Here is a 25,730-nt window from a genome sequence, read left to right on the forward strand (position 1 = left end):
TACAGCTAATAGTTAGGGAATTTAAAATACTTGCCTAAACCAAGAACAGAAAGCTTTTAATGACAACCTCTAAAAAATCTCTTGCATATAAATAGAGACAGTATTTTCAATTAAAACAACAAACATTTGACACTAGGCAGCCCCCTGCCATAGTTAGCCTGTGCTCCTGAGACTTACTCATGCTGAAAATACAACAGTATATTTAACTACTGCATACAGCAGGAGTTCACTTTTTCAGGCACACTGCACATTTCCACAAGAGCACTTCTGGTTTTGGAGGCACTGCTTTTAGATTTTAATTCCCTGACTTCTGTGGTCTCTTCCACTGTGGTATAAAATTATGCATACATGAGAGAGTAAGAAAGAGATAAGGCAAAAATATACCATTTTAATAACACTGCATCTAGTAAACAGGCAATAGTAATCAATAGTTACTCTTTTCTCCATTTTTTTTCCTTTAATTCAAAATGTAGGTCCAGAGAAAGATATTTTGCTTTTAACTTCTCAGACATCTTTTCGCCTATTTTAACCACTGTTTTTGTTTCTGCTCAGGTAGGAAGAAATGAGCATCCACATTGGCAGGAACGTGTACATGGCCAGTACTATTCTTTAGTTAGCTGTAAAAATAAGCTTTGATTAAGAATGAATGGTGTAGACCTCTTTTTCTTTAGATAAGTCTGCATATGCCAGCTAAGTTCACAATGGGCAGCCTCAGACAGACTGGCAACCAAGAAGTGAGAGTCTTACCTTAAACTTGGAAATTCTGCTTTCTCTAAAGCCACAAAGTGCAGCTGCCATCAGAAACAGACCCAATTGCTTTTCTTTTGCATTTTCCAGGGCAAGCAAATCTATTTCCCATTACAGCATGCACTTATAGTTTCCTTCTATCTTATGACTTAAAGACTAAAATATTTCAGAACCACTAAGATCTTTCCACCCATAAAGGGAAAAAATGCAAAACTCAAAACAGATGTTTTATAATGTATTTAATTTATTTTGGCCACCCATAAATCTGTGGCTTATGTTAGTGTCAACCAAGTTAAAAGCAGCAGAGTTCTTCAGAGACACTATGCTACATATTATACAATGACCAGGCATAGGGAAAACCTTTCAATAAACTCCTATTTATTATGCAAACTTCAACGTCAGAAAAGGAAAAAGGGTATTACTGAAGATGCAAGTACTGGTTCTGCCGTACTTGAGCAGTTCCTGGGGGGATTTGCAAAGTTGTTATTGTTTTCTTACATTATTGTAGCCTAATGCAGAGCTTGGAAATTAGAAGATCAAAGTATACATTGAAAGTGTATGAGCTTGCTGAAATTAGAACTAGAGCTAACATCGTTACAACAATATAATGTAAATAAGAGATACTACATATCACACAATTACTCCAGAAATACTTAACAGTTGAAGTTCCAACAAACTAAAACTATCTTATCCAAACTTGGATAGATAGTACTAGTCCCAGATTTGGACTAGTACAAACCTCTCACTTTTTTCTGTGTCTATGAATGGGAACAAAGACATTTCAAAAGTTAAACCCATGAGACTCCTAACAATTGGTGAGGTACTTACTGATAAAGTATCTCATGGAAATTACTGTAAAAATAGTCATTGAAATTTCTCCTGTGCCTTTTCTTATTTAAACTGAGAAATTGTATCTCAACAACAGAAGACCTTCAGTACAGTACTGCAGGCTGGGGGACTAAATGAGCAAAAAAGAATGGTTGGTATCAAAACATTTCTATATTGGCAATTTACTGCATAGAATGCAGGCAATATGAAATAGATATAATTTACTAACCTTCAAAACTACTACAGGAAAGCATAAGGAAAAGATAATGTATGCATTTTAGGAAGACAGAATGGCATTAAAGTTTTAACTTGTGGGTTTTGGCTTGTTATTCACAGATTCAAAGAATTCCTCCTCAGAAGTGGATCAGAATTACAAAAGTTAATGTGAGGGTAATAAGATGTGAAAGCTTAACAATTTAGTGCGGCAATCAGCAGTATAGACTTAGAGCATATACACAGGAGCAGGCTCTTAGAATGCGAACTTTTAATGCAAAATATTTTTTAATCAAACGGCAAAAAATATTTTGACCTAATAAATAAATATGAAGTTCATTATTAGCAAATCAAGTGCAAATACAGAAAACTCACTTTAATTCAGAGGCACCTTTAAAGCAGTTTGAAAGCAAAATGTCCTTTGCAATTATTTTTCCAGGTAAAACTGTTCTAACTATGATTATCCGTCATTTGCAATTGTTTTCCTTCCCAGACAGACACAGTCATTTGAACTTGGAAAAGCCAGAATGCCAAAAGTACCTCCCCAATATGTTAGCTAAGCACTGTAATTCATTTAAATTATGCAACTGGATTCCCACAGCTGGCCCACAGCTTGGCTGAGAGCTCATTCAATGCCAGTGAACCTGTCTGCTAATATTGTCCTACTTGCAAAGAAGGTAATATATCCAGCAACTTATATTGAAGTTCTGACACTAATTAACAAAGCAAGCAAATGTTGACATAAGTGACAAATGCTGGTTAATAGTTACTATGAGACCGATGTAGCCAGCTGGCATTTTTCTGTAGCATTTTGCAGTAATAACCCTTTGTTTACTTCTTAGAACATTGTTTATAATTTGTTTTTATGCATTTTGGTTCAAGTTAGAAACAAATCAGCACAAAAAAATGACCCAGATAACAGCAGCAAGACCCCTCGTTTTCAGACAAGTAATCAACAAGAAAGCATGCAAGCAGCATCCCTGGGAGGATGCATGGGGGACTCGAGTATAGGAATTCTTATCCTATATAAAGCTATGTAGCCTTGCACAAACAGCCTTTGGCATCTTGTTTCTGGCCTACCTGGACAGCAGCAAAATATGTTTATCAGATCATACAAGCCCAGAACCTGAACTGCAAGCAGTTAAAAACTGAAGGTCACTAAACTGTAAAATCCAAACATGCTTCTATGCTTTAGCCACCCAGAGAACGATAAAACAAAGCCTCTACAACCACCTGTAATAATATGCCTGTTCAGCCAGCAATTCCAAAGTACTCAGCAACACAAGGTAGACATTTTCTGCAGCTGGTTTTACATGTACATTCCTGCCAAATTGTTGTCTCGTCCCCTCTTACCTTCACATTAGTCCGGAGTGCACAGTAACATGCAAAAAACATTGCAGTAAACAAGGAGCATATGGACCAGTATTCAGCGTCTCTGCTCTGCACAAACGGTACACACACGATCCCGAGCATGTGCTACTAAGGAGCATCCGTTCCCTCTGTCAGTTTGAAAATGCATTGATCTCTGTTTTCTGACTACAAAAAGACATGTCTTGAAGGCACTGAGTGAAAGCTACATATCTCTTCAGCGACTATTTATAGAAATATGCCCGGTAATTTCAATTAGCAGAGAATTCAGCATCTGCAACTTGGACCTCTGTTGCTTTTCCTTCCAGTATTTTAAATTCAGGGGGGAAAAAGGAGGGGGAACTCACCCAGAGGGGAAAGGTGAGGAATTAAAACGTAAGCAGACAGTTACTTATATTTCCCCCTGGCTTTGATGTTTGCCTATTCAATATTTTACAAACGCTATACACAGAAAAATGAAGAAAGGTTTCTCTTCCAAGTCTCAAATTTACTGTAGATTCTGCACTGCTTCTGTCTGCTCTTGTTAAAGATGCAGCAACCCTTTTAACAAAGACAACGTCATCAATCATGACAGATTCAACATGTTCTACTTACAAATACAGTCTCTGATTAAGGACAATGGCTGGGGCTTATTAACGTTTCCTCAAATGCAAGTTCAGTCCCCTGTGCTAATCTATTTTTAAATAAGAAGTCCCACCTACTCCTTCACTCTCATTTAATAAAAATGCAGTGGACTAGTTCTAAAGATCCTGAATTGCATTCTGCTCCCAGCTCAGGCACTGGACACGGTTTTCAAACTGTTCTCTTGCTTGTTGGGATTAGAAACACAGAGAAAAATTAAAATGAAAGCAGAAAAATCCTGGAAGAAGTCTGTGCACTCACATTCGTAACTATATATTCTGAATTCAAAATGCTCAAATATCTTCCAGAAGGAAGGAACTCAGAACCTAGCCAGAAGGCAAAGCTTTTATTCACAAGCACAAAAATAAAATCAAACCACTTCTCTCACTCCTGTCAACCGCTGGGATGCTGCGAATTAACTGATTGTTTACTAGGCTGCAGGAACGCAAAGTCAAAGACTCAACTCTTTGTTTATAGCACCGGAAACCACTAATATTAGTACTGAACTATGAAGTAATCTTCAGGAATAAAACTAGAAACGAGCCTCTTTTTTTTTTTTTTTTTCCACTGCAGCAGATGCTGTGGGAGGCAAAGAGTGGAAGAGGCTTTACTACCTCCTTCTCTATCAGCACAGAGCAATTTGTGTAGGATAAGCACAACTTAACAGAAATATCTGCAGTGACTTTAAAGATTTCTTTAAATGCTTTATGTAAACTCCCTTAGAAATCTGCAGAAACAATGAAGTCCTATCCAAGTCAGTGGGTATCTTTCTGTGGGCAGTGGGGTGAAGAAGCTTAAACAGAAGGACGTGCATTTAAAGATGAATAAGGGGGAGGGGAAAAGACGGCAAGATTTTTTCCGACATCCTCCTAAAGACAAGCTCTCAAAAACTGTCGTCAACTCCAAGAGAACAGCTATTTTTAGCCTGTCATTGTTTGTGCCTTTTTTTAGGAACGAAAAAGGCAGTCGTGTTTAAAGCTAGATATTGCTCTACAATGTAGCCTAAGACAGCTACTTAATTTGATCCCCAGCTCCATCTGTCATACAAATTAAATAATTAGTAATCACAACCTTCTTTGGCACAAAAAATAATTTCCACAACAAAAGAGATGAACCCTGTTTATAAATCTAATTCTCCCATTTTTGTTAGTAATGAAACAAGGGTCTAGATGCCATCATAAAGCTGGAATATCCCAAACTTATGAAGGTTCAGACTTTGTCTGCAGCAATATCTATCAAATAAGCTAAAACATAGTAACGTGTTGCTCAGCAAAAGCATGGGAGAATTAATTGATGCATTTTTCTGTTACTCTTCAAGTGAACAGAAAGTGAAAGGAATCATGGTTTATTTTGCAGTACGGTACATTAACAATTAAAATTAAGTGTCTTAGTCATTGAAAAAATATCAGATCTTGGAGAGTTCTGATCCACCAGAAATGCAATTCAAAAAGCAAAGATGAAAAGATGCACAGTCCTGAAAAGTGAGGCAAGGCTCAGGAAAGCATGTAGTTGCATATGAGAATCAAATTCAAGCTTCCTTTCTGCCAAAGGAATTGCACAAGGTTTCAGTCAGCAAAGTCTTTGAAACAACATTCTTCTTCCCAATCATAAAAAAGTTAATGGTTTTGGGTTTAGGCAAACTAACTCAGCATGAGGAAAATGCCATTAAAAGACATCAGGGCTGAGAAACGATACGATTCCTGAATGATCACCTGGATAAAAATACTTCAGACTCATTTAGGAAAACAAGAAGTAATACACTTCAAAGTCCTCATTCAGAAGAAACTCCCATGACTCCTGAGCACCTAGGAGAAAAAGTTACCTAGGAAATTACAGACTGACCCTTATAATACTGTAAGTATTATGAACCCTCATGGTAATTATGAACCCCCACTGTAAGTATTATGAAAAAGAAAGAAAGGAGAAAAGAAAGAAAAAAAAGGGAAGAGACATCCCCATCCATGTGGCAGTTGCCTCCTATAATAACTGTGGGGAATATGAAAATTTGCTGGAAAATTGAGACCTATGCACCACCAGTAAGGTATTTGCTAGCAGACCAACCTAACCCATTTATCAGGGGCTACTTCAGGTAATCTACACAAGCAGATCCCTGCAGGGCTTGTTCACCTCTGTCAAGACACTTTTTATTGCAGCAGCCTAATTGTTAAAGATAACATTCTCATAAAAGGCATACAATCTTTTTATGATGACTAACAGGTACTCAAGAGCATCACATTTACAAAGACTGTAATATTTACAGTCAAAGACATAGAGTTGATAAGAATGAGGGGGAAAAAGCCTTGCCCGAGTCTGCCAGACATGCCAAAAACAGCGTAACATTTGAGGTGCTCAGGGCCTCTTTAAATAGGAGGAAAAACCCCATAAGGAAAAACCCCAGAGATGAAAGAAGTTACTCCATTAAAAAAGGAAAAAAAAGGTTAAACACAAAACCAGTAGAGAGACAGTAGTCCAAAGCAGCTGTACTACAGACCCTCTTTAAAAACTTATGACCTGAATATTCTTAGATGACAGAAAGTGGAGCCACTACCTTGGGCTGTGAAATTTCATTGTTACTTTGTGCTGCTGTGCCTTCAGAAGGGCAAAAGGGAGCACTTGGAAGGAAATCCTGGTTGTCTGCACAGGTTCAAAGAGAGCAGAGGGAACATGCTACTCTGGAAGACTTTGATTTCATGAGGGCCCAAGGCCAATCGGCTTCAGAGGAGCAAGGAAAGGACAGCCCTTTGCAGCATATGTCCAGAAGAAGAGCAACAGGACCTAGTAGCATAATAGGAGTAGTACTAGTAGTAAAAATGCCCTATTGCCATTGTATCCTGAAGCTGTGGTTGAGATTGCCACTATGCCATGCATAAAGTAGACAGTATCACAGAATCATAGAATGATTTGGGTTGGAAGGGATTTTAAACATCATATAGTTCCAACTCCCATGCCAGGGTAGGGATGCCATCCACTAGACCAGGTTGCCCAGAACCCCATCTGACCTGGTCATGAACACTGCGAGGGATGGGGCAACCACTACTTCTCTAGGGGGAACACCAAAACCATACTACAGAATAATATTTTCATCCTCGGCTGCCTAAGTATTTTTGAGGTTTTTTTGGGTTTTGTTAGTTTTTTTTCCCCCAGGCATGATGGTGATATTTTAAAGGAGAGTAACAATAAAAGCAATAGACTAAAAATGCAGTAATGAAAGCAACACTCTTCAGTGTTGCTCTATGACAGTGCAATGTGCCCCACTTTACTTAAGCAGCATGTTGGTGGTTAAATACAGTAAGTTGTCTTAAAAAGACTCGCTGCAATGAGAGAGATTTTGTGATCACCCTCTGATGATCACAAAGAAAGCAAAGATTAGGTAGAAAAAAACAGAAAATAGAGGGGGAAAGGTTTGAAGAAGAGGGTGCATTGCTCTCTCAGTGATGGAGGGAGAAATGACACTCCTGTCCTCCAAAAGAGAGGAGAGCAGGTGTGTCTGCAGGAGATTGGGCATAATGGCAGAGGTTTGCAAAGCTATTTGTAGGGTCTGGCTATGCAACATTTATCAGCATCAACACTGACAATCCGCACCACTGACTTTCAGTAGCCAGGGGTGTAATTCTCCCTCTTTTCCCAGTGATGCTGGAGGTACTGGCTTGTGCAATCATGGCACTATGGCTACAGTCATGCTCCATCACTCCCTGTCTTTGCACACTGCAGTGATAGAGTCTATAGAGCACACTAGTCCTACCTTGCCTAAATGACTATGTTTTCAGCACAAGAGCTATAAACTGCAGTGATTTTACTCTTTTACCTATTTATAAGACTTTAAACTGTCATAAAAAATGTTATTTTCCAGAGCTACAAGAAATTCATTACTCTGAAGATATCCACATTGCAGGGTGGGATATTGAAGGAAGTATTGATATGAACTACAGGTCTGGGGTACCATAGTCTACAATTTCTAGATGGCAAATGTTGACTACAAAGAGTGGATTGAATCTATGGGGTACCTGGAAACAACTGCAGAAAGAAGAATGTGGAACAAAGCCACAATTGGGAAGAAGGCTTTCTTAGGCTGTCCACTACAGCAAAGCCTAGTAAATCATAACAGACAAAGGAACTACATCAGCAGCTTGAGCTCAGAAAACCTCAAAATTTTCAGAAAAAGGCTGAATATCTATTCAGAAGCCTATTTACAAACTCTCATCTCCAGTGCTGTAAACAGCTCTCTGCCATCCTGGCATTCTGATGCTTAAACTGCTGTGTCAAATATTCTTTCTCAGTTCCAGGCCAGTAAACGCCAAAGACCTTGCCCTGGTCTGATTTAACTTAAGCCACAGTTTTTCCCAAAAACTTTCTGTTCCCTTTTTCCTGCACAATCTTGTTAATACATTTGTCTGATTTTTGAGCATTTAACACTTTTCCGCCTAAAGTCCCAGCTCTCTGCTTACTGTCCTATGTGGTTGCACAGAGGAAGGTTTTGGTCAGATATATAACAAAAACATATAATTTACTTAGAAAATAATTCCTTCTCAAGATTAAAATTTATACATATTTTATAAACCAGGTTTTGAAATTAGTATCTCAAAACAGCCATAAAACCATTTATAATAAGCAATTTTCAAACATAAATAAATAAAGGCCAAACAATAAATAAAAAATTAGTGAACAATCCTAATCCTCTGTGTCTTCTCTATGATTGTGAATTTCTCAGGAAAGGCTTCCTCATTGTTCATGATGACCGTAAAACAAAATACTGCAAAACTAGGAACAGAGGCACAATAAAAAGGAATTGGATTAAGTTTCACCTTGAGTTACTCAAAATCTCATTTTTCCTCTCCTCTACCTGTAACCCATGGATCAAGTTTATTTTATACCTCATCCTATCTGACGGATGGAGAAGACATAACCCCTTTAATGCCTCAGTCGAGAAACCCAGGATGCAAAGACTTTTTTGGCTCTGAAGATCCACAGTTGAATTTCCTGGATTTCACTCAAATTGATTACTAACATGTCTCCATAATGCGTTTCATTTTGTGACTATGAGAGGACAGCTGCCATTCTTCTCATAATAACTCCTCCAAAAAGGTATTTCCATTCACGGTCATATTAAAGGGTATAGCAACCTGAAACCCCAGCAGATTATCTAGGCTGTTTTTCTTGGTGAGGGAAGATTAGGCATACATAGACTGTTCTTGAAAAATGGTTGTCTAATCTGTTCTTCAAAGTCTCTCATGAAGGGAATACAGTCTTTGCTTTAGGTGGTAAATTATTTTTAATATGGAAATCATAGAATCATAGAATCGTTAGGTTGGAAAAGACCTCTAAGACCATCAAGTCCAACCATCAACGTAGCACCACCACCATGTCGACCACTAAACCATGTTTTGAAGTACCATATCCACAGGTGCTTTAAACACTTCTAGGGATGGTGATTCCACTACTTCCCTGGCCAGTGTGCTCCAATGCTTAACAGCCCTTCAGTCAAGAAATTTTCTCTAATATCCAATCTAAACCTCCCATGGTGCAACTTGAGGCCATTTCTTTTGGTCCTATCACTTCTCTACAACCTCCTTCCAGATAGTTGTAGAGATCAGTAAAGTCCCTTCTCAGCCTCCTTTTCTCCAGACTAAACACCCCCAGCTCAATACAAGTTAAAAAGCTTAAATGATTAGGAGACTATGCTTATTTTCCCCACAAAAACTAATTTACCATGATTTTTTGAAAAACTTGGGGAAAAATGAAACTTGGGGGAAAATGAAACTTGGGGAAATTGATGTCTATCTTTTCATGATTGCCATCACTCCCCAATTATGAATTAACATTTTACTTTTATAATTTATGAAGTATAATTTATGAACTAAGCTAATTCATTTAAGCATAAAATCTACATTTCCATGGTAACAGCATGAATGAAGAAGGAATGAACTTCCAAAGTTCAATTGCATTTATAACAGTACTTAAAAATAAAACTCCAGCAATTTTCACTGAGGAAATTGCTGTAGTCTTTTTGTATGAAAAAAAAAAAAGAAATTAAATCTCTTACTATAAATTTGTATATGAACAACTTGATTTTGCATTGTATATAATGAAGACCCATGTGTGTCAAAATTCATAGGATTTTACTTTTTGCATTGTGATTTTAGTTGAGGAAACTATTTCAAGGCAACCTAACTTTAGATTGAGAAATATGATATAAAATTGTGTAGCAGAGGAAGTAAGCTATGCTTCCATGAAAACACAAGTGTAGGGGGTTTTTTTTGATGTAGCCAGTATTTTCATTAAACAAAAAAATTGTTAGAATTTACAACAGAGAGTACATGGACATTTACTGGCCATGCATTCCTCTTCATTACACTGATAAGAATTTTTAGCTTAATATATTAACAAACCTCAACAAGAAATCTGATCAGTGAGATAAACATCTTGTTTTAAAAATATGCTTGAATTTAACCAGTTCTTGAAAAGTTATTTCAAACCTGCAGAGAGTTTGAAAGGAAAGGATAATTAATGAAACTATTTACAAGGCAATTAGTGTATTTCCTATGTTTTACTGATTTTAAATGAAGAATCAAGAAGTTTCTAGAAGTCTTATGAGTCAAAACCAAAAAAAGTTCAGTAAATAATAGACAGATAATCTAATTATTCCAATAATGTACTGAATATAATGATCTTTTTTTCTTTTAAAAAAAATGAAAATTTATTTAAAATAAGTATATTGTCAAAATGAAGGAGGAAAAAAATCTCTTAATACAGAGAAATCTCTTTGAAATACAGCCAAATAAACCAGGATGATGAACATCCACAGGTGTAAATACATGATTCCCTTATAATCAGAGCTTTTACAAATACAGTTTGCCAATTTGTCTATAGAATCTAAGAAAAGTGTGCATAAATCAGGCATTTTTTACAACTATTCATACAATGCTACAAAAATTTGTGTCGTCAACCAACCTCTGTGAAAACTGGTGATGCATGTTATACCTTTATCTATTCTGGGACCTTTGACCCCCAACATTTGAAGACACCTGGCCAATCTAGATACTTTTTCATCTAGTACTATTCAAATCATAAAAATAATACCCAGACAAAGATATTAAAAACATCCTGGCAGCAACAATAAACTCAGCAAAAAAACTCCTGTGACTGATTGGGACTCTTCCTGTAGAGTTTTACCAATTATTTCATTCCTTACTTCAGCTCCTCTTTTAGCCACCAAGTCAAACTATTTTCAGCTATATTATTTTCAGCCGTACATACACAACTCCACAGGAATCAATGAGGTGCACCCCATGGTCCTGAGAGAACTGGCAGATGTGTTTGGTAAGCCACTCTCCATCATATTTGGAAAGTCACAGCAGTCAGACAAAGTACCCAGTGACTAGAAAAAGGGAAATATCACACCAGTTTTCAAAAAGAACAAAAAGGAGGACCATGGAAACTACCAACCAATCAGCCTCACCTATGTGGCTGGTAAGATAATGAAACAAATCCTCCTGGAAGATATATCAAGGAATATGAATGGTAGGAAGGTGATTACAGAGAGCCAATATGGCTTCAGAAAGGGCAAATCACCCCTAAATAATCTGCTGGCCTTCTACAATGAAGTGATGGAGTGACTGTGCTGCTGGATAAGAGAAGAGAAACTGATATCATCTATCTTGACTTCGGTAAGGTCTTTGACAGGGTCCCACACAACATCTTTGTCTCTAAACTGGAGAGTTATGGATTTGATGGATGGTCACATACAAAAAGTTGCAGTCAATGGCTCAATGTCCAAATCAAGGTCATTATCAAGTGATACTCCACAGGGGTCGATACTCGGACCAGTACTGTTCAGTATCTTTAACAGTGGCTTACACAGTGTAATTATGAAATTATGAAACATGATATCAAGCTGAGTGGTACAATTGATATGCTAGAGGGAGAGGATGCCATAAAAAAAGGTTTTTGGGGAGTCATCCCATGGAAATCACATGAAGCTCAACAAGGCCGAGTGCAAGGTGTTATATCTGGATCAGGGTAATTACCAGTATAAGGGAATAATAGACTGAAAGAAGTCCTGTGGAGAAGGACTTGGGAATACTGGTGGATAAAAAAATAACATGAGCCAGTAATGTGCACTTGCAGCCTGGAAAGCCAATCATATTCTGGGCTGCTCCAGAAGAAGCATGAACAGCAAGAAGATCAAGGGAGGTGATTTTATCCCCATCTAAGCTGTTCTCTAGAGACCCCAGCTAGAGTACTGCATCCAGCTCTGGAGCCCCAACATTAGAAGGATGAGGACCTGATGAAGCAGGTCCAGAGGAGGCCATGAAGATGCTCAGAGGACTGGAGCACACCTCCTATGAAGACCAGCTCAGAGACTTGGGGTTGTTCAGCCTGGAGAAGATGAAACCCTAGGAAAACCTTATTGCAGTTTTTCAGTACTTAAATGGGGCCTATAAGAAAGGTGTAGAAGGACTTTTTACCAAGACCTGCAGTGACAGGACAATTTTAAACTGAAAGAGTATAGGTTTAGACTGGACATAAGGAAGAAATCTTTTATGATGAGGGTGGTGAGACATTGGAATAGGTTGTTCAGAGAAATTGTGGATATCTCATCCCTGGAAGTGTTCAAGGATAGGTTGGATGGATCTTGAGCAACCTGGTCTAGTGGAAGGTGTTCTTACCCATGGTAGGGGGGGTTGGAACCAGATGATCTTTAAGGTCCCTTCCAACCCAAGCCATTCTACGATTCTATGACTGCCCTTCCATTGGTACCATAGGTCTGTTCCTTATTTTTTAAATACAGATTAATTATAGCCAATTCTCAGGGTGTATGTCTTTCTCAGAAACACTTTTACCTATGTCTTTCACTTACCTTTTCTGCATGTCATCCTAACATCTCTTTGATGGCTGTTAATTGCATTGCCCTGTTCAAGTGAGGCATCCAGGAACACAAGTGACTTGAGAAAAAGGTTTCATCTTTCATGGCTTTCTGTCATTTACAAATTGATATCACTCTGCTATTGCTGATGTCTTACAGTGGGTGTAATGCTCTTTTACTTGTCTCCACTAAGCACTCAGAATAAGTTTTAAAACTTAGGCACCACTAAAATGGGAAAATGTATATGTGTATATAGGTGGAGTAACTATGTATATAAGAATCAACTTTTTGGAACCATTAAGATGTTAATTTCCATTCATAATACCATAATGAGAAGAGCACTGATGTTTGTTCTCATCCCTCTTTCCATTCCATCCCTCTATGCCACCTACACATCAGTTGAAATATTATTTCCAAATTGTTAAAACAAGGCGAATGATATCTTCTTTCAAACAGGATTCCTAAAGCAAAAGTACTCGTGAGCAACAAGTGGAAAAATCCACATTCTCTAAATCATGCCCAACTAATCAGGCAATGTGGTTTTGAATCCACCATTGCTTTTGAGAATTTCACGTGGTGTTCCTGAAAACTTCTGCTGAAAATACCAATCCCAGCAGTCAGACCTCATCTCCTTAGGGGCTGTAATTAATGGCATCATGGTAAAGAAGAGGGATTTTTTTATTATTTATTTATTTTTGACTGTGTAGTGATGCCCAAGATGTACTGACTGAACAACTGTTGTCATGTTTTGCTGTTCTAGGTTCAAGGAAATACCTCAAATGCTATGTTAAAGCATGATTACTTCTTTCTGTAAACCTAACTCTTTTCAGTTACTTTAGCTGTGGAGAATTTGGCACACAAAATCCATTTGAAAATGGAGCTTTTTCAATTTAACCCACTAAGATTTTTTTTCTGCAAAGAAAAAAAGCAGACTATATGAAAAATAATATATAGAATATGGAAATGTAATAGTAATTTAATATTTTAAAGCAAATGTATATGACAGCACCAAAACAGAGGATTTTGATATAATCAAAATTAGTCTAGAATGTCAAAGTTGTTTACTTCAACATTTTATCACTGAAAATTTTATCACAACCCAAAAAAATATTTTCCACAATTTACATAGGAATAGAAACTTTTTACACTGATAGTAATCTATTATTTCACAGCAGTCAACGAATCCTTTTTTACTGATATTATTTAAGGAGTTCTATTATTTCCAGGTAGTTTAAGTTTCCTCTTAAAACATCATGCCTCGCCCATTTCTTCCATGAATGTTCTCTTACTTCAATACTCCTTTGAGTCACATGCAGTGGAGATCAGATAAATTCAGAGAACGTCTTCAGTTGAAATATCTTATAAAATGTAAATTACTGCTATAATCTGATGATATTTCACAAGCAAACTGACTTTAGCACTGTAACTATTTAAAAAAACTAAAAATCTCTGGCAATCCTTCTGGCTATGGGGCTGCCTATAAACATTTTGTTATTATTTCTATATGCAAAATTACTCCCAGTGTAGTACACAGGGTCAATATCTCTTTTGTATGGAGGACAAGACTAAATGAGATATGCATTCTGACAGCAGAATATCAATTGACTAGAGCCATATTTATCCAAGAGGAATATTTTCTGTTCTCTTAATACTTTATTTAAATAGTTCTAGAAATAGCAGTCCCCTTGACCCAAAGAAGTTATAGCATGCCCCATTTCACATATTAACTAAAAATAACATCAAATCTCTTAGAAAAACAAAGCCAGAGTCTACTGTCAATCATAATACCAGTAACCTTTTAATTCCAACAGGGTCATAAATATTTACCATCCTATAAAATATGAGAATCTGGTCCAAACAATAAATAAAATCAGAGTAAAGTATGATATATCTGAATGAAAATCTATGTCTACTAAAGCCAATTCTAAAACAATCCATCTTAGAATTTCACTGATATTTTTTAAGGTATGAAATAAATTTAAATGCACATGCTATAATACTGAGTTTATATGTAAACTTCAGTTATAAAGAGTTGGTCCTCCCTATTATTCTTTTGGCAGATTATCAGCGCTACTATCGCTATTCTACAAAAGTAGAGTAATACAGTCTGAAAGTATCTTTTTCTATCCCCTGCTCATCACCACACTCAAAGTGGAATCCACTACTGAAATATTCTGTAAGAGATGTTTGTGAATATTTGCCCAGTCACAATAACTGGGACGGTGGATACAGTGTAAGGGCATCATGCAGATATTAAACAGTATTCTGAACACTGTGTGGGTCTTCAGTGAAGGTACCTTTGAAGGGCATGTGGGCAAGAGATATTTCAGCTTGTATTTATCAGTGAGAACAAAGGAAAGGCCACTAAGAGTTTTTAGTGAATCACTAAGACAAGTCAAACTGGACTATAAGAAGATTCTCCCAAGGGAAGAGGATAGGAGGATCTGTTGTAAGAGGTGACTCATGTCTAGAAAACAGAAGAATGCAATTGGGTTAGTCTTTTGTGAGCTGGAGAGATGCAATACAGCTATTGATTTTTTAAAAATCTTAGTCTGAAGAGAAAGAAATAAGTGAAATAAATAAACTAAACATACACCATAGGAAGGGCTTTTTTCCATCCTCCACCAAACCAACACAGGAATGTAGCTCATCTCCCCACCTTTGATGACTCCTGGTCCTTCACAAAACCTGTGATGTAATAAGGTAATGAGAATTAAATTTAATGGTTGGCAGAGAGTGTGTTTATGTGCATGCAAAAGTTTAGTTTTGTAATGATAAGAATGTATTTCTCTAAATACTCATCAGAAATCTGCTTATTAATGGATGCTGCTGCTGCTGTATATGATGTTCTTGAAAAACCAGCCAAACCACAAAATACACATCTGATAATTTCAGTGAAGTCCTGGCCAGGAAATCAGGCTAGATGATAGCTAAGGTCTTCTGGACCAGATGCAGATGTATCTGCTAATTCACACCAAAAAAAACCCCAAAACCTGTTACTGCCTGTAACAGAAAGCCCTCATTTTAAACTTCTGCTTTGCATTGTTCTCTTCTTCTTCCCCTATATTTTCTATAAATAGTGGCATTTCATGCCAATTAATGGGATGGATTTTTGAAAGAGATGTAGAAATTCCAAAGCTACAACTGAAGCTGTTAAAATTCATAATGAAGCTATCCAATACTCAAAAATGTTGGTCACCTGCTAGAATTAAAACTTTTAAATATATCTCAGTAATTCTTATACACTGACTTTCTCTGTCATCTGACAGCCCTCTGCACTGAAGTAGTTTGTCAAATATTTTAGAATCAACACCCTAGTACTTCAGTGAAAGGATTATAATTAATTTTTCACAACTGCATAATTTCAGGGCATTGTGAAATACAACTTCAGTGGATTTCTTTAAGCAGCAGTGTCCCAATGTTACATTGAACAGTTGTGTCTATGGCAACATGTTCCTATTATCATGGATCTCATATTTCTACCATCATCTATGAATTTTTTTTAGATAATTAACACAGAATTCAATGCCAATTGTTAAAATCAGAATGAAAATAGAAGTTCATGCATAAAGCATCTTCTGCCTACATATTGTCCTACACAATATGAACAGATAAAACGTTTTTTGCTTAAATAGAACTGGGAAACATTTGAGACCAAAAGAGACCACAGTTTACTTTTCATTTCCTGGCTTCTGCTACTACATGAAAGTCCGTTTATTCATTATTACATTATTGCATAGCAAATAGTGTAACTTAGAATGTTCTTCTATACTAGAAGGCTAGTAGCAGTCAGAGCCTGGATTGAGAGCCAGGACTCTTGAGATCTCTCTTTCAGTTTACCAGGTGTGGTAAACAGGTCTGCCCCTCAGTTTATTCATCTGCAAACTGGTATTTACAGTATCATTCTCAGTAATCACTCTCAAAATGTCAGTGTCTTTATTACAACTTCCAATCCTAGCTCCTCTGCAACTGCATATTACCTTTCAGTAAGGACACACTTTGGTGTGCAAAGCTTTGAATGACAAATAAAAGTAACAGTGGTTAATATTTTCAAGTCACTTCTAGAGATTGATTTGAAATATTTGATTTTCTTAATCTGAGAAAACACATCTCCATGCTCATTGAATCTTTGTGCTCTACAACCCACAACTCTACCACCTAGAGTATTTCCCAAAGTATCTTTCCCTATGTGAATGCGTTTATTTGTACCTTCCTCTATCACAAGCAGCATAACTGACTTCAAGAATGGAATTTGATCTTTTTCACAACCCTCCTAGAACATATTGAAGATACCTCTGGGTTGGCACCTCATATTTCTATGGTAAAAAAAAAATGATCAAGCTTCTAGCACTTCTATATTCTTAGTCAAATACCAAAATCAATGAGATGTCATTTATTAATATTTTTCTGGACTTCTCTCTAGATTACACCATCAACATACTCATGTCTCTGTTAAAATAACCCGTAAATTATTGTGTTAATGTTTTCCTGGTATGGGGTTTTACATTCCACTGAACCATAGTCACCAAAGGTAGCTATGCAGCAACCAAAGAATAAGCCTGCAATGCTGTCTTCAGCTTGCCTATAAGAAGAATCTTTCACTGCCATACTCTTTCTTTTATTACTATATTATCTTACATATAGTATTTTACTATATTATTTTCAGCTACTCTACAGTCCCCATAGAAAACAAGTTCAAGGTGAAAGGCATGAAGAGAGGAAGGGAATTTATGCCTTCCAGCCAAATTTTCAGAAGAAGCCTCTGACAGTTTTGTGCCTGATACATAATTCAGAGCTATGTAGGTAACATGTCAGAAGGTTCAGCTGCAGAATTAGGACACAGAAAGAAACTAGTAAAGTAATATACTTTAATTCCATGAAAAAGAGGAACTGCATAAGAAAAATCTTAGTGGGGCAGTAGTTGCTTGCTGCCCTTTGCAGGTCACAAGTTCACTGGTTTGGGCATCAGTTTGTGGCTCCTCAGATTTGGTTTAACCCCCTGCTGTGCCATAGGCACCCCAGTGTGATAAAGAGCAAGATGTTCAACCTACAAGATCTCAGGATCTTATATATGGAGATTAGCTCATGAGCATGACTAAGTTTTCGAACACTGTTTTGGTATCAGATGCTACCAAAATAACCACAATTAAAGCCATGTTAAATCAAGTTCCTCTAATCCCACCTAATTTGGGGCACCACCTGACACCTAAAACCTATCTAAAGCCTCAAAGAGCCACCCAGTCTGATAGTTCTGCAGGTTCTCTGAAGTTTTAGATGTCTAAATTAATTTATTTCCCCTGATTTAGTCTGGAAGTTGTCATCATCTTTAAATTAAAGATTAGAATTGAATACATACTCAAAGCATGTATTCTAATAAACTGGTAATTATGTCCAACCTAAAACCCTCTTGAAGCTCATATTTAGAGAGAGACAGACACTTAAACCCTGACTAAATTGTTCCTTGACCTCTGTCCAATTATCTCTAAGAAGTATAAAATCTAGATGAGGTCAACACTACCATTACATCATGATAGTGGTGCAGCAACAAAAATTATGCCATCTTTTCACCTGAGATCCTTGTGTTTGGATCACTCACTTGGGATCACTTGGATCACTCACCATCATTTTCAGTTGTGGAGTGGGTAGATTTTAGTTATGGTTCCCCATTACTCGCGGAGGAAAAGAAATTTCGTTATCATAGGCAGACTTGCCATCCTCTCTCCTCTCAAGCAGATGCCAAAAATTTTACTGGGAGACTGCCCAAGTTAAGCACTGGAATTAGGTTGAATGCAACTGATGGAACCATGCTAGGAAGTATTTATTGATATGGCACAAGTCACGCACAACTGTATTACTAAGTCCACAGACAGCAATCCAAAAATGTTTTCAGCTAATAAAACAAAATTTCAATAAATTAAATCTCCTCCATAGAAATTAGACCAATCTAATTCACATATAATGTCATCTTTTTGGTGTATGAATCCGAAGGAAAAAACCTCTTTTAAGTGTGCAGGGAAGGTTAATCAAAACTGCATCCCATCTTTACACATGCTCCCTGAAAATGTGATTCATCCTCTTTCTTTCCTCACAGATAGCTACAAAAAATGGATAAAGGATTGAAGCAACTCCTTTCCATTAGTAATGCAAAATCTCAGTCACCTTTTGATATTCAGTCCATAGCCTGAAATAGCCTAACCTTGAGAGGAAATAGACAAGATTTATAGATAAAGAAAATGGAAAACCAGAAAAAAAATGAATTTGTGTATGGGAAATCCTGAAACCTGATAACCAGCCTGTGATGAACTGCCAGAGTGCAGAGCTCAGCAGCTGGCTAACAGAGTGGACAACCATGAGGAATGTAATTGGCACTCCTTCATCAGGCTTGACTAGAAGGATGTTAAACATTAAATTAAAACCTAAGCATATACAAGAAGAGTCATTCAGGAGCATTTTCAGCTCATTGTCTCTTCAAAAGTCATGACAATAAAGACTTTCCATGAATCAGAAAAGGCTGAAACAGTCACCATGACAGTTCAGGAACCCAATGGCTGCTAGGTGAAAAAAAGTCTCTTATGTCCTGGAAGCCAGAAATGTTCAAATTCTTTAGTAAAACCACATCCTAGACATCCAACTGAATGTCTGGGGTCTGGTCTTTATGTAGATGTTACCACCCATCTGGGACCTATCATGGCTGGGCTTCACGAACAAAGATTTGGGAAGAGCTCTACCCACATTTGCTACAAGTGCACTGGTGGCTAAAGAGGCCAATGCGAGATAGTCAAGATCGGTTGCAAAAGGCACAGCAGAAAGACTCCTTAGGTGGTATCGAGAAGACACTGTTCTTTCTGCGTTGTCTTTTCTCCTCAAGAGTGATCCTGCATGTGTTCTCAAAGGAAGCAGCAGCATTATAGATAGTGTGTCTCTAGACCTCCCAATTGGAGACCAGAGTAGACCAGTGATGATGATCAATATGACCAAGGCCTGGGACCTATATTAATTCAGGATATGTGCATATCTTTCCGATGTTAGTTGGCTTTGTACCTTGTCCATCTTTTTATTCCATGTCAAAAGCAGGAAAAGCATCATCATTCATCACAGTGCTGAATAATCTTTCATGTAATCTTCTTTTCTGGAACTGGGAGTTTTTAAGGATAATATGCACATTGTCTGAAATTAATGTATGCACAGCAGTTTTTCAATGCCATTTAACAGTATTACTCAGGCTCATGTCAGCTAAATATGTTTCAATAGATATCAGATCAGATCTCTGCAATGCAATCTACTTGGTGTTGCTTGCGGCAAATACTTGGAAACTTCAGTAGATGTGCAATATGATGACCCAGTATCTTACAATGTTTAACACAGCTGGAATAAGTGTAAGAGATAAAGTAATTTTCTTGGGTCACATAGCTAGCCCTAAACTTTAAATTTTCAATTCTGAATTTGAAGTACTCAATAGTATTGCCTGGGAGCTAGTTACTAGTGAAATTGCATACGCTGTGGTAGCTGAGAACTCCAGTTATCTGTAAATGCACTGTTTCAATGAGCTTCTTAGAGAAGTTCACTGGTTTCAAGCAGTTTCTCTGGTTTACTTGTTTCTCTGGTTTACTTAGACTGTGCCCCCTATAATGGGGAAGGAAAGGGAGAAGTTGTCTTTATATCACCTTTGCAACTTGCTGAATTTATCCATGTCTCTAGGCACAATTGGCCTGGATATTATAAGACATAGTGGCTACTGTGATAAGATAGCCAACACTCTTAATATATTAGGATTTACAAGGTTGGGCTCGACAAAAACAAGTCAGGGTATAGTGCCGCTCCAGGCACTTCAACCCCTCTGTCAAGCAGCCTTGGGGTGCCTTCCAGTATAACTGCTCTATAAGTTCTCTGCAAGGCAAGGGAACACATATCTGCCATGCCAAACACCTTCCAATGCAAGAGAAACTTCATCCTCTACCGCTTTTGTCATAAACTGTCTCCTGTGGATGCATTATCAACAGTTCCCAGAGGCCAGGCTTGATTGTTTCCAGAAAAAAGACATATATGTAGCAATAGCTTCCAGGTATAGTTGCAACAGATATTGTATAAATTAATGAATAAATAAGAAATATAAAATAATAAAAATAAATAAAATATAAAAATCAAATTATCAAGCTAGAAAGAGACATCAAATGCTAATGGGAAGATTTTAAGTAATCAGTTTGATTTCAAAAGCAAATATGATGGTGACTCCAATGATTCTAGCTTTGGTTTAAGTACCAGGTCAGCTTACAGAATCAACTGACCTCTCTCAAGCATTAAGCTAGATATGTACTGATCTATGTTTTGGTGTCACAAGCAATAAAAAGAACAGGTTTGACTCTAATGACCAATATAACACACTTTTTGAAGCAGTATCCACCAGTCTGCTGTAAGATAAATCTGGTGGTTCTAAAACTTCCTGGGAAAGGAAATCCACATGGTGAATTTATCCACCATGAAAATACAAGGCAAATCTCCCTTCAGACAGTGAAGAAATCAAGAAATCAGTTTCTGTGGTCAAATCACTGCAGCAAGATATAAATATCACAGTGGTTTGTTTTTTCTCCAACCCTTAACATACCTTCCTCTATTTATTCTTCTCTCTTCTTCTGGCTATGTATTCCCAGAGGCAAGGGAAACTAATGACTTGATTACACTTCAGTTTGATAGGACTGACATTTTCTTCCCACAAACCCAGAAAGAACATAGTGAGACACCCACGCTTCAGCATGCTGCCTCAAGCCCCTTCCCCACTTGACAATGTAAGAGGAGGAAATGTGGTCCACAGCAATCAGCTCCCCGAAAAGCAGCACTTCTGCACCCATCTTGCTCCACAGGACCCAGCTGCCCTTCAGAGGCTCAAAGGTCTGGGGAGCAGGTTCTCATCCACCCCTCTATTCCCCAGTCCTGTGCAGGACACAGTGCAGACAGGCATTCCAGTCTTGCTCCCAGTCTCACATACCCCTTTATATCTGCTGTGATCCAGCAGCCTCATTTCACAGAAATATTAAGAAGTGAAGTATGCTTTCAGCCAGTGATCCTCAGACTTCACATTCCAGCATACGTCGATATTGCAGCCTGTAGGGTAGTGCATTGGTATCTATTCTAGCTCTATATAAACTAGCTGATATACTGGAATTAGTTTGAACAGCATGGTGTTGTCCACAGGTTAACTGCTTCTTCCCAAGTGGATAAATCAGCCTACAGCAAACATATCCTTGACTGCAATTTACATGCAGGACTGTGCCTCCCTGCTGTCCAGTACAATGTCAGAAAAAATTCTCTCAGAAACTGAAATGTAATAGTTCTGATCTCTGCGGCTCATTTCAGCCCTAACATGTCCCATACCAGAGGCAGAAAGTGGCAATAAGTAAATTCAGTATTGGTTGAGCTTTCCCCTACCCTGCGATGACATTCTCCCTGGGGGTCTCCAACCAGCCAAGACAACATGCAGCACAGAAAGGCATTAGACTGGACAAACTGTTCTGCTGTGTAATCAAGTGTTTAAATAGACACTGTAAGTAGGCTACAGTGCATATGTGCACAACCCTATAAATATTAATATACCTGTAAAATGATTAGGCAACATTTAGTCCTCAAAAGAACATCATCATTAGAACTAGGTTTTTCTCATCATTTTTGTACTGAGGCAGAAGCAAAACACAGAACAGGCCATATATGACAAATAGTGTAACATCATTTATTAGTCTCATCTCCTCGGTGTGACATGATAGATGGAACACTAGATTTGAATCTTTTTGAATCTCAAGTCCTTTTAAAACTTTGCCAAGGCTTACAATTGCACACAACCTCTTCCAAGCAGTACCATGTCTTCATAAGAGTTTCTTATGGTAAGAGTAGCAGTGGATTTGAATCTGTTATGGATAGGCAGCAATTTAGTAGCAAATTACTTCTTTGATTAATTAGTCTCTTTTGCTGAAACTGCCCACACATTGCTTACGTGGTTCTACAAATTATTTGTTCTACATCAATTGCACAATGAATATTTTGTGCTGATATTTGTTTAACCTGTGAAGAGTCAGCAGCAGTTTACTGTAAATCTTTAAAATATCACCTTTTAGCTACAGTGCTTAATTTTGACTGAGTGTTACTTTCTGTTTATAAGCAGAATAGGTCTAACTCCTAAGATCAACTCCCTAATGAGGAACCTAACAACCTTCAAAAAACTGCTGGATTTCTTAGGGATTCCTGCTAGTAAACATGTTTGCTAGAATAACTGGAAAACAAACATGAAAGTGAAAAGCAAATAGCCAGAATCCATGTGGTTATTTGCCCAGTGAGTATTTATAGGCAATGCAGACGGTTCACAACACTTTAGCTCTTATAAATATACAATAAAATACGGAATAAAAATCTGTCGTTATAATCTACACATTTGAATTTCCTTTCCTGCTTATTTAGCTACTTTAATTTAAAAAACCTTTTATCTCTAAAGAAAGGTGGGTGAGACACCACAGGAGAGAAGGTAGGAGTAAGTCTGTAAAGAAGAGGAAAAATACCAAACATATTCAATGAGAACAGGAGCAAAGAAGATGGGATGGGAAGTAATTAAAGGTGGATAAGGCACTTAAATGTGGATTAAACTACCTGTGGTAATGAACTACATGTCTATTGAGTTTACTTTTGGAAGAGGGCAAAATGGGAGGATGGGAACGGCAGTAGTGCCTCTTGCTCTCATCCTGAGTTTAAAGGTTCCTCCTTTTGTCATGCTGTCCAGATGTTCACCATTCTATAAATTCCACTCTTTTTCACTTACAATATTTGTATTATTTTTTTCAAACTTCTAGACCAGGCATTCACATTTTTAACCTTCCCTTTCAAAAGTATCTTTCTTCCACTATAATGGATTTATTTTTTTTTTAACAGAATTCATAGAAAGTAGCTGCATTAAGTTTAAGCTTAAGACTAGTCCCAAGTCCAACAATTATGTCCTCTCAGTTATCTATGTTTAAATCTTGGAACAAAAGAGCAGTAAGGACAAAACCAAACCTCATATATTAAAAGAAAACTCTTTATCCTTAAAATGCATCACCAAGTTATCCAAAACATAAGCAAAACATACCCATGGGTGAGAGCACAATTCTCCCACCTAAAATATTCACAAATTAATCTATGTCAATACACACAGGAGAAAAAGCAGATCCACTGACTTTTGAGTTATAGATATATCAGGAAATAAAACACTTCTAAAAACAAAAAAAGATTCCCGAGTCCTCCAAGAGGGAATACAAGATATCTTTGATCATGTCCCTCATGACCATCACTTGGGATGCCAACCAGTGATGTCTCATTGGTTGACAGAATGCTAAAATCCTTGTATCTCAAGCTGCAGCGAGGTTCTCTCAGATACTGCATGTAATAGAATTGTAGAATGGTATGGGTTGGAAGAGACCTTTAAAGGCCACCTAGTCCAATCCCCCTTCAATGAACAGGGACATCTTCAACTAGTTCAGGTTGCACAGAGCCCTATTCAACCTAAACTTTTGTAAGTATGTAAGTATATATGTCAAATTCTTACAGTTCAAAGCAGGTACTGCTCCATGGCACCTACTTTCTTCCAAAATCATCTCTTTGCCTATTATTCATACAACCAATTGTCTTGCCACTCCTCCTTGGTAATAAGTGGTCATTTTCTAGCAGTTAACCCATTTATGAGTCATTCAGCCTTCAAAAAGTTAACAAAAACAGTAACATGCAGACACAGTAAGAAATTAATTGTGCTTCCAATTCCACCCAATCAGCCTACATGGTTCCATTAACTAGGTTTACTAGTGAGCAGTGGTTGGCATGGATACTTAAATTTCCTCTTGGAAATGACCACATGCTTGGAAATGACCAAATGGTAAAAGAAATCCCTGTGTTATGTCGCTGCCAAATCCCCAGGTTGCCCATTAACAAGGGATGTCCTGAAAATGTTCAAGGGCCTTAAAGTGTGCACAGCACTCATACGTTGCAATTCCAGAAATGGAGACAAACCCATGGAAGACATCCATATGTACCAATTTTAAATGTATAAATGCAAGGAAAAAAAAAGCAAATCCTCCAGGTGGAGCTGGCCAATGTGTCACATACCACTGGGCATTTGCGAAGTCCTGATAATTTTTGAAATCGATGTTAAGGAGGTGAATCAGGTGGGTATAGAATGGAAGTCATCAAAGTTATTTGGGACTCAGATTACTTCCTAATGCACTGCACAGGAGAAAATACAATGCATAAACTCAGTGATATGATGAATGAGAAAAAAAGATGTGATCACAAAGGTCATTATTTAAGGCAACACATATTAATGTCAGATAAAAGTCCTTCCTGGGAACAATTTATAATCCTGAACTCTTTCATAAAGATTCCCACAAACTTCATCCAAGTTCCTTAACTTAATTCTGGAAACAATAGAGACATCTACTTTTAACCACTTTGAGGAAAGAATTTTCTATTCCACCTCCTTCCCCCTTCAAGTTCCTGAATTAGGTATGGCTAGAGATGTGCTACAGTTTCACCTAAATTTCTACCATTTTCTTTCCATGTTGCCTTATTGGAAATGTTACAGAGTTCCCCTAAGTTAGACCAGACACCGTGATGGTGGTAATACCCAATATCTTCTGACTGCCTGGGCTGCATTAATAACATATTCATTTACTCACTGTCAGCTGATAAAAGTTGAATCTTGTAAACCAAAACAGCAAAAAACTTCCTTTCCTGTTTGAAAAGCCAATTAACAAATACATTAAACTAAAAAAAGCTCATTTATGCACATGAATGATGTCACCAATTTCAATTTCTGAGCAAATATTAATATCAATTAATAATGCATGCCCCTTACAGAACTCTTTTCATATTGAAAGAGATTTATAAACATTAACTAATTAAATTGCCTGATCTTTTTAATTGTAATTTTATATATTTTTATATATATATATATAAAAAATTGGAGGACAGGAAGTGAAAGGCCATTAGATGCCTAGAGACTTCAGTATGACAAAGGCAAGAGGAGAAAATTGATTTAATTTATGCATAAGCTGCTGCTTCTTCCTCATTAATGTTTTTCATC

The 25,730-nt window shown here is 37.3% G+C and overlaps 1 protein-coding gene and 1 long non-coding RNA gene across 13 annotated transcripts in view; both read right to left on the reverse strand.

The window, feature by feature from the left end:
• Positions 1-25,730, reverse strand: part of DLG2 (discs large MAGUK scaffold protein 2) — an 847,901-nt gene that overhangs the window by 734,015 nt on the left and 88,156 nt on the right. For 2 of the 12 annotated variants that reach the window (XM_032678114.1, XM_032678099.1), the window contains exon 1: positions 3,142-3,482. The exons of 4 other annotated variants lie outside the window; for them this stretch is intronic. In XM_032678114.1, the coding sequence (XP_032534005.1) occupies positions 3,142-3,261 (120 nt within the window). In that variant the 5' untranslated portion in view covers positions 3,262-3,482. Of the gene's footprint in view, positions 1-3,141; positions 3,683-25,730 lie in introns of those variants that run through there. 6 more of the 12 variants (XM_032678111.1, XM_032678091.1, XM_032678104.1 and 3 more) reach the window with 6 other exon arrangements.
• LOC116782059 overlaps positions 15,009-25,730 on the reverse strand; it is a 41,099-nt gene continuing 30,377 nt past the window's right edge. The window contains exons 2-3 of the long non-coding RNA XR_004355110.1: positions 15,235-15,328; positions 15,009-15,107 (exon numbers count right to left, since the gene is read on the reverse strand). This is a non-coding gene — a long non-coding RNA (uncharacterized LOC116782059). The remainder of the gene's footprint in view (positions 15,108-15,234; positions 15,329-25,730) is intronic.

The sequence above is a fragment of the Chiroxiphia lanceolata genome, chromosome 2 (genome assembly GCF_009829145.1).
Source record: "Chiroxiphia lanceolata isolate bChiLan1 chromosome 2, bChiLan1.pri, whole genome shotgun sequence".
Classification (NCBI taxonomy): Eukaryota; Metazoa; Chordata; class Aves; order Passeriformes; family Pipridae; genus Chiroxiphia; species Chiroxiphia lanceolata.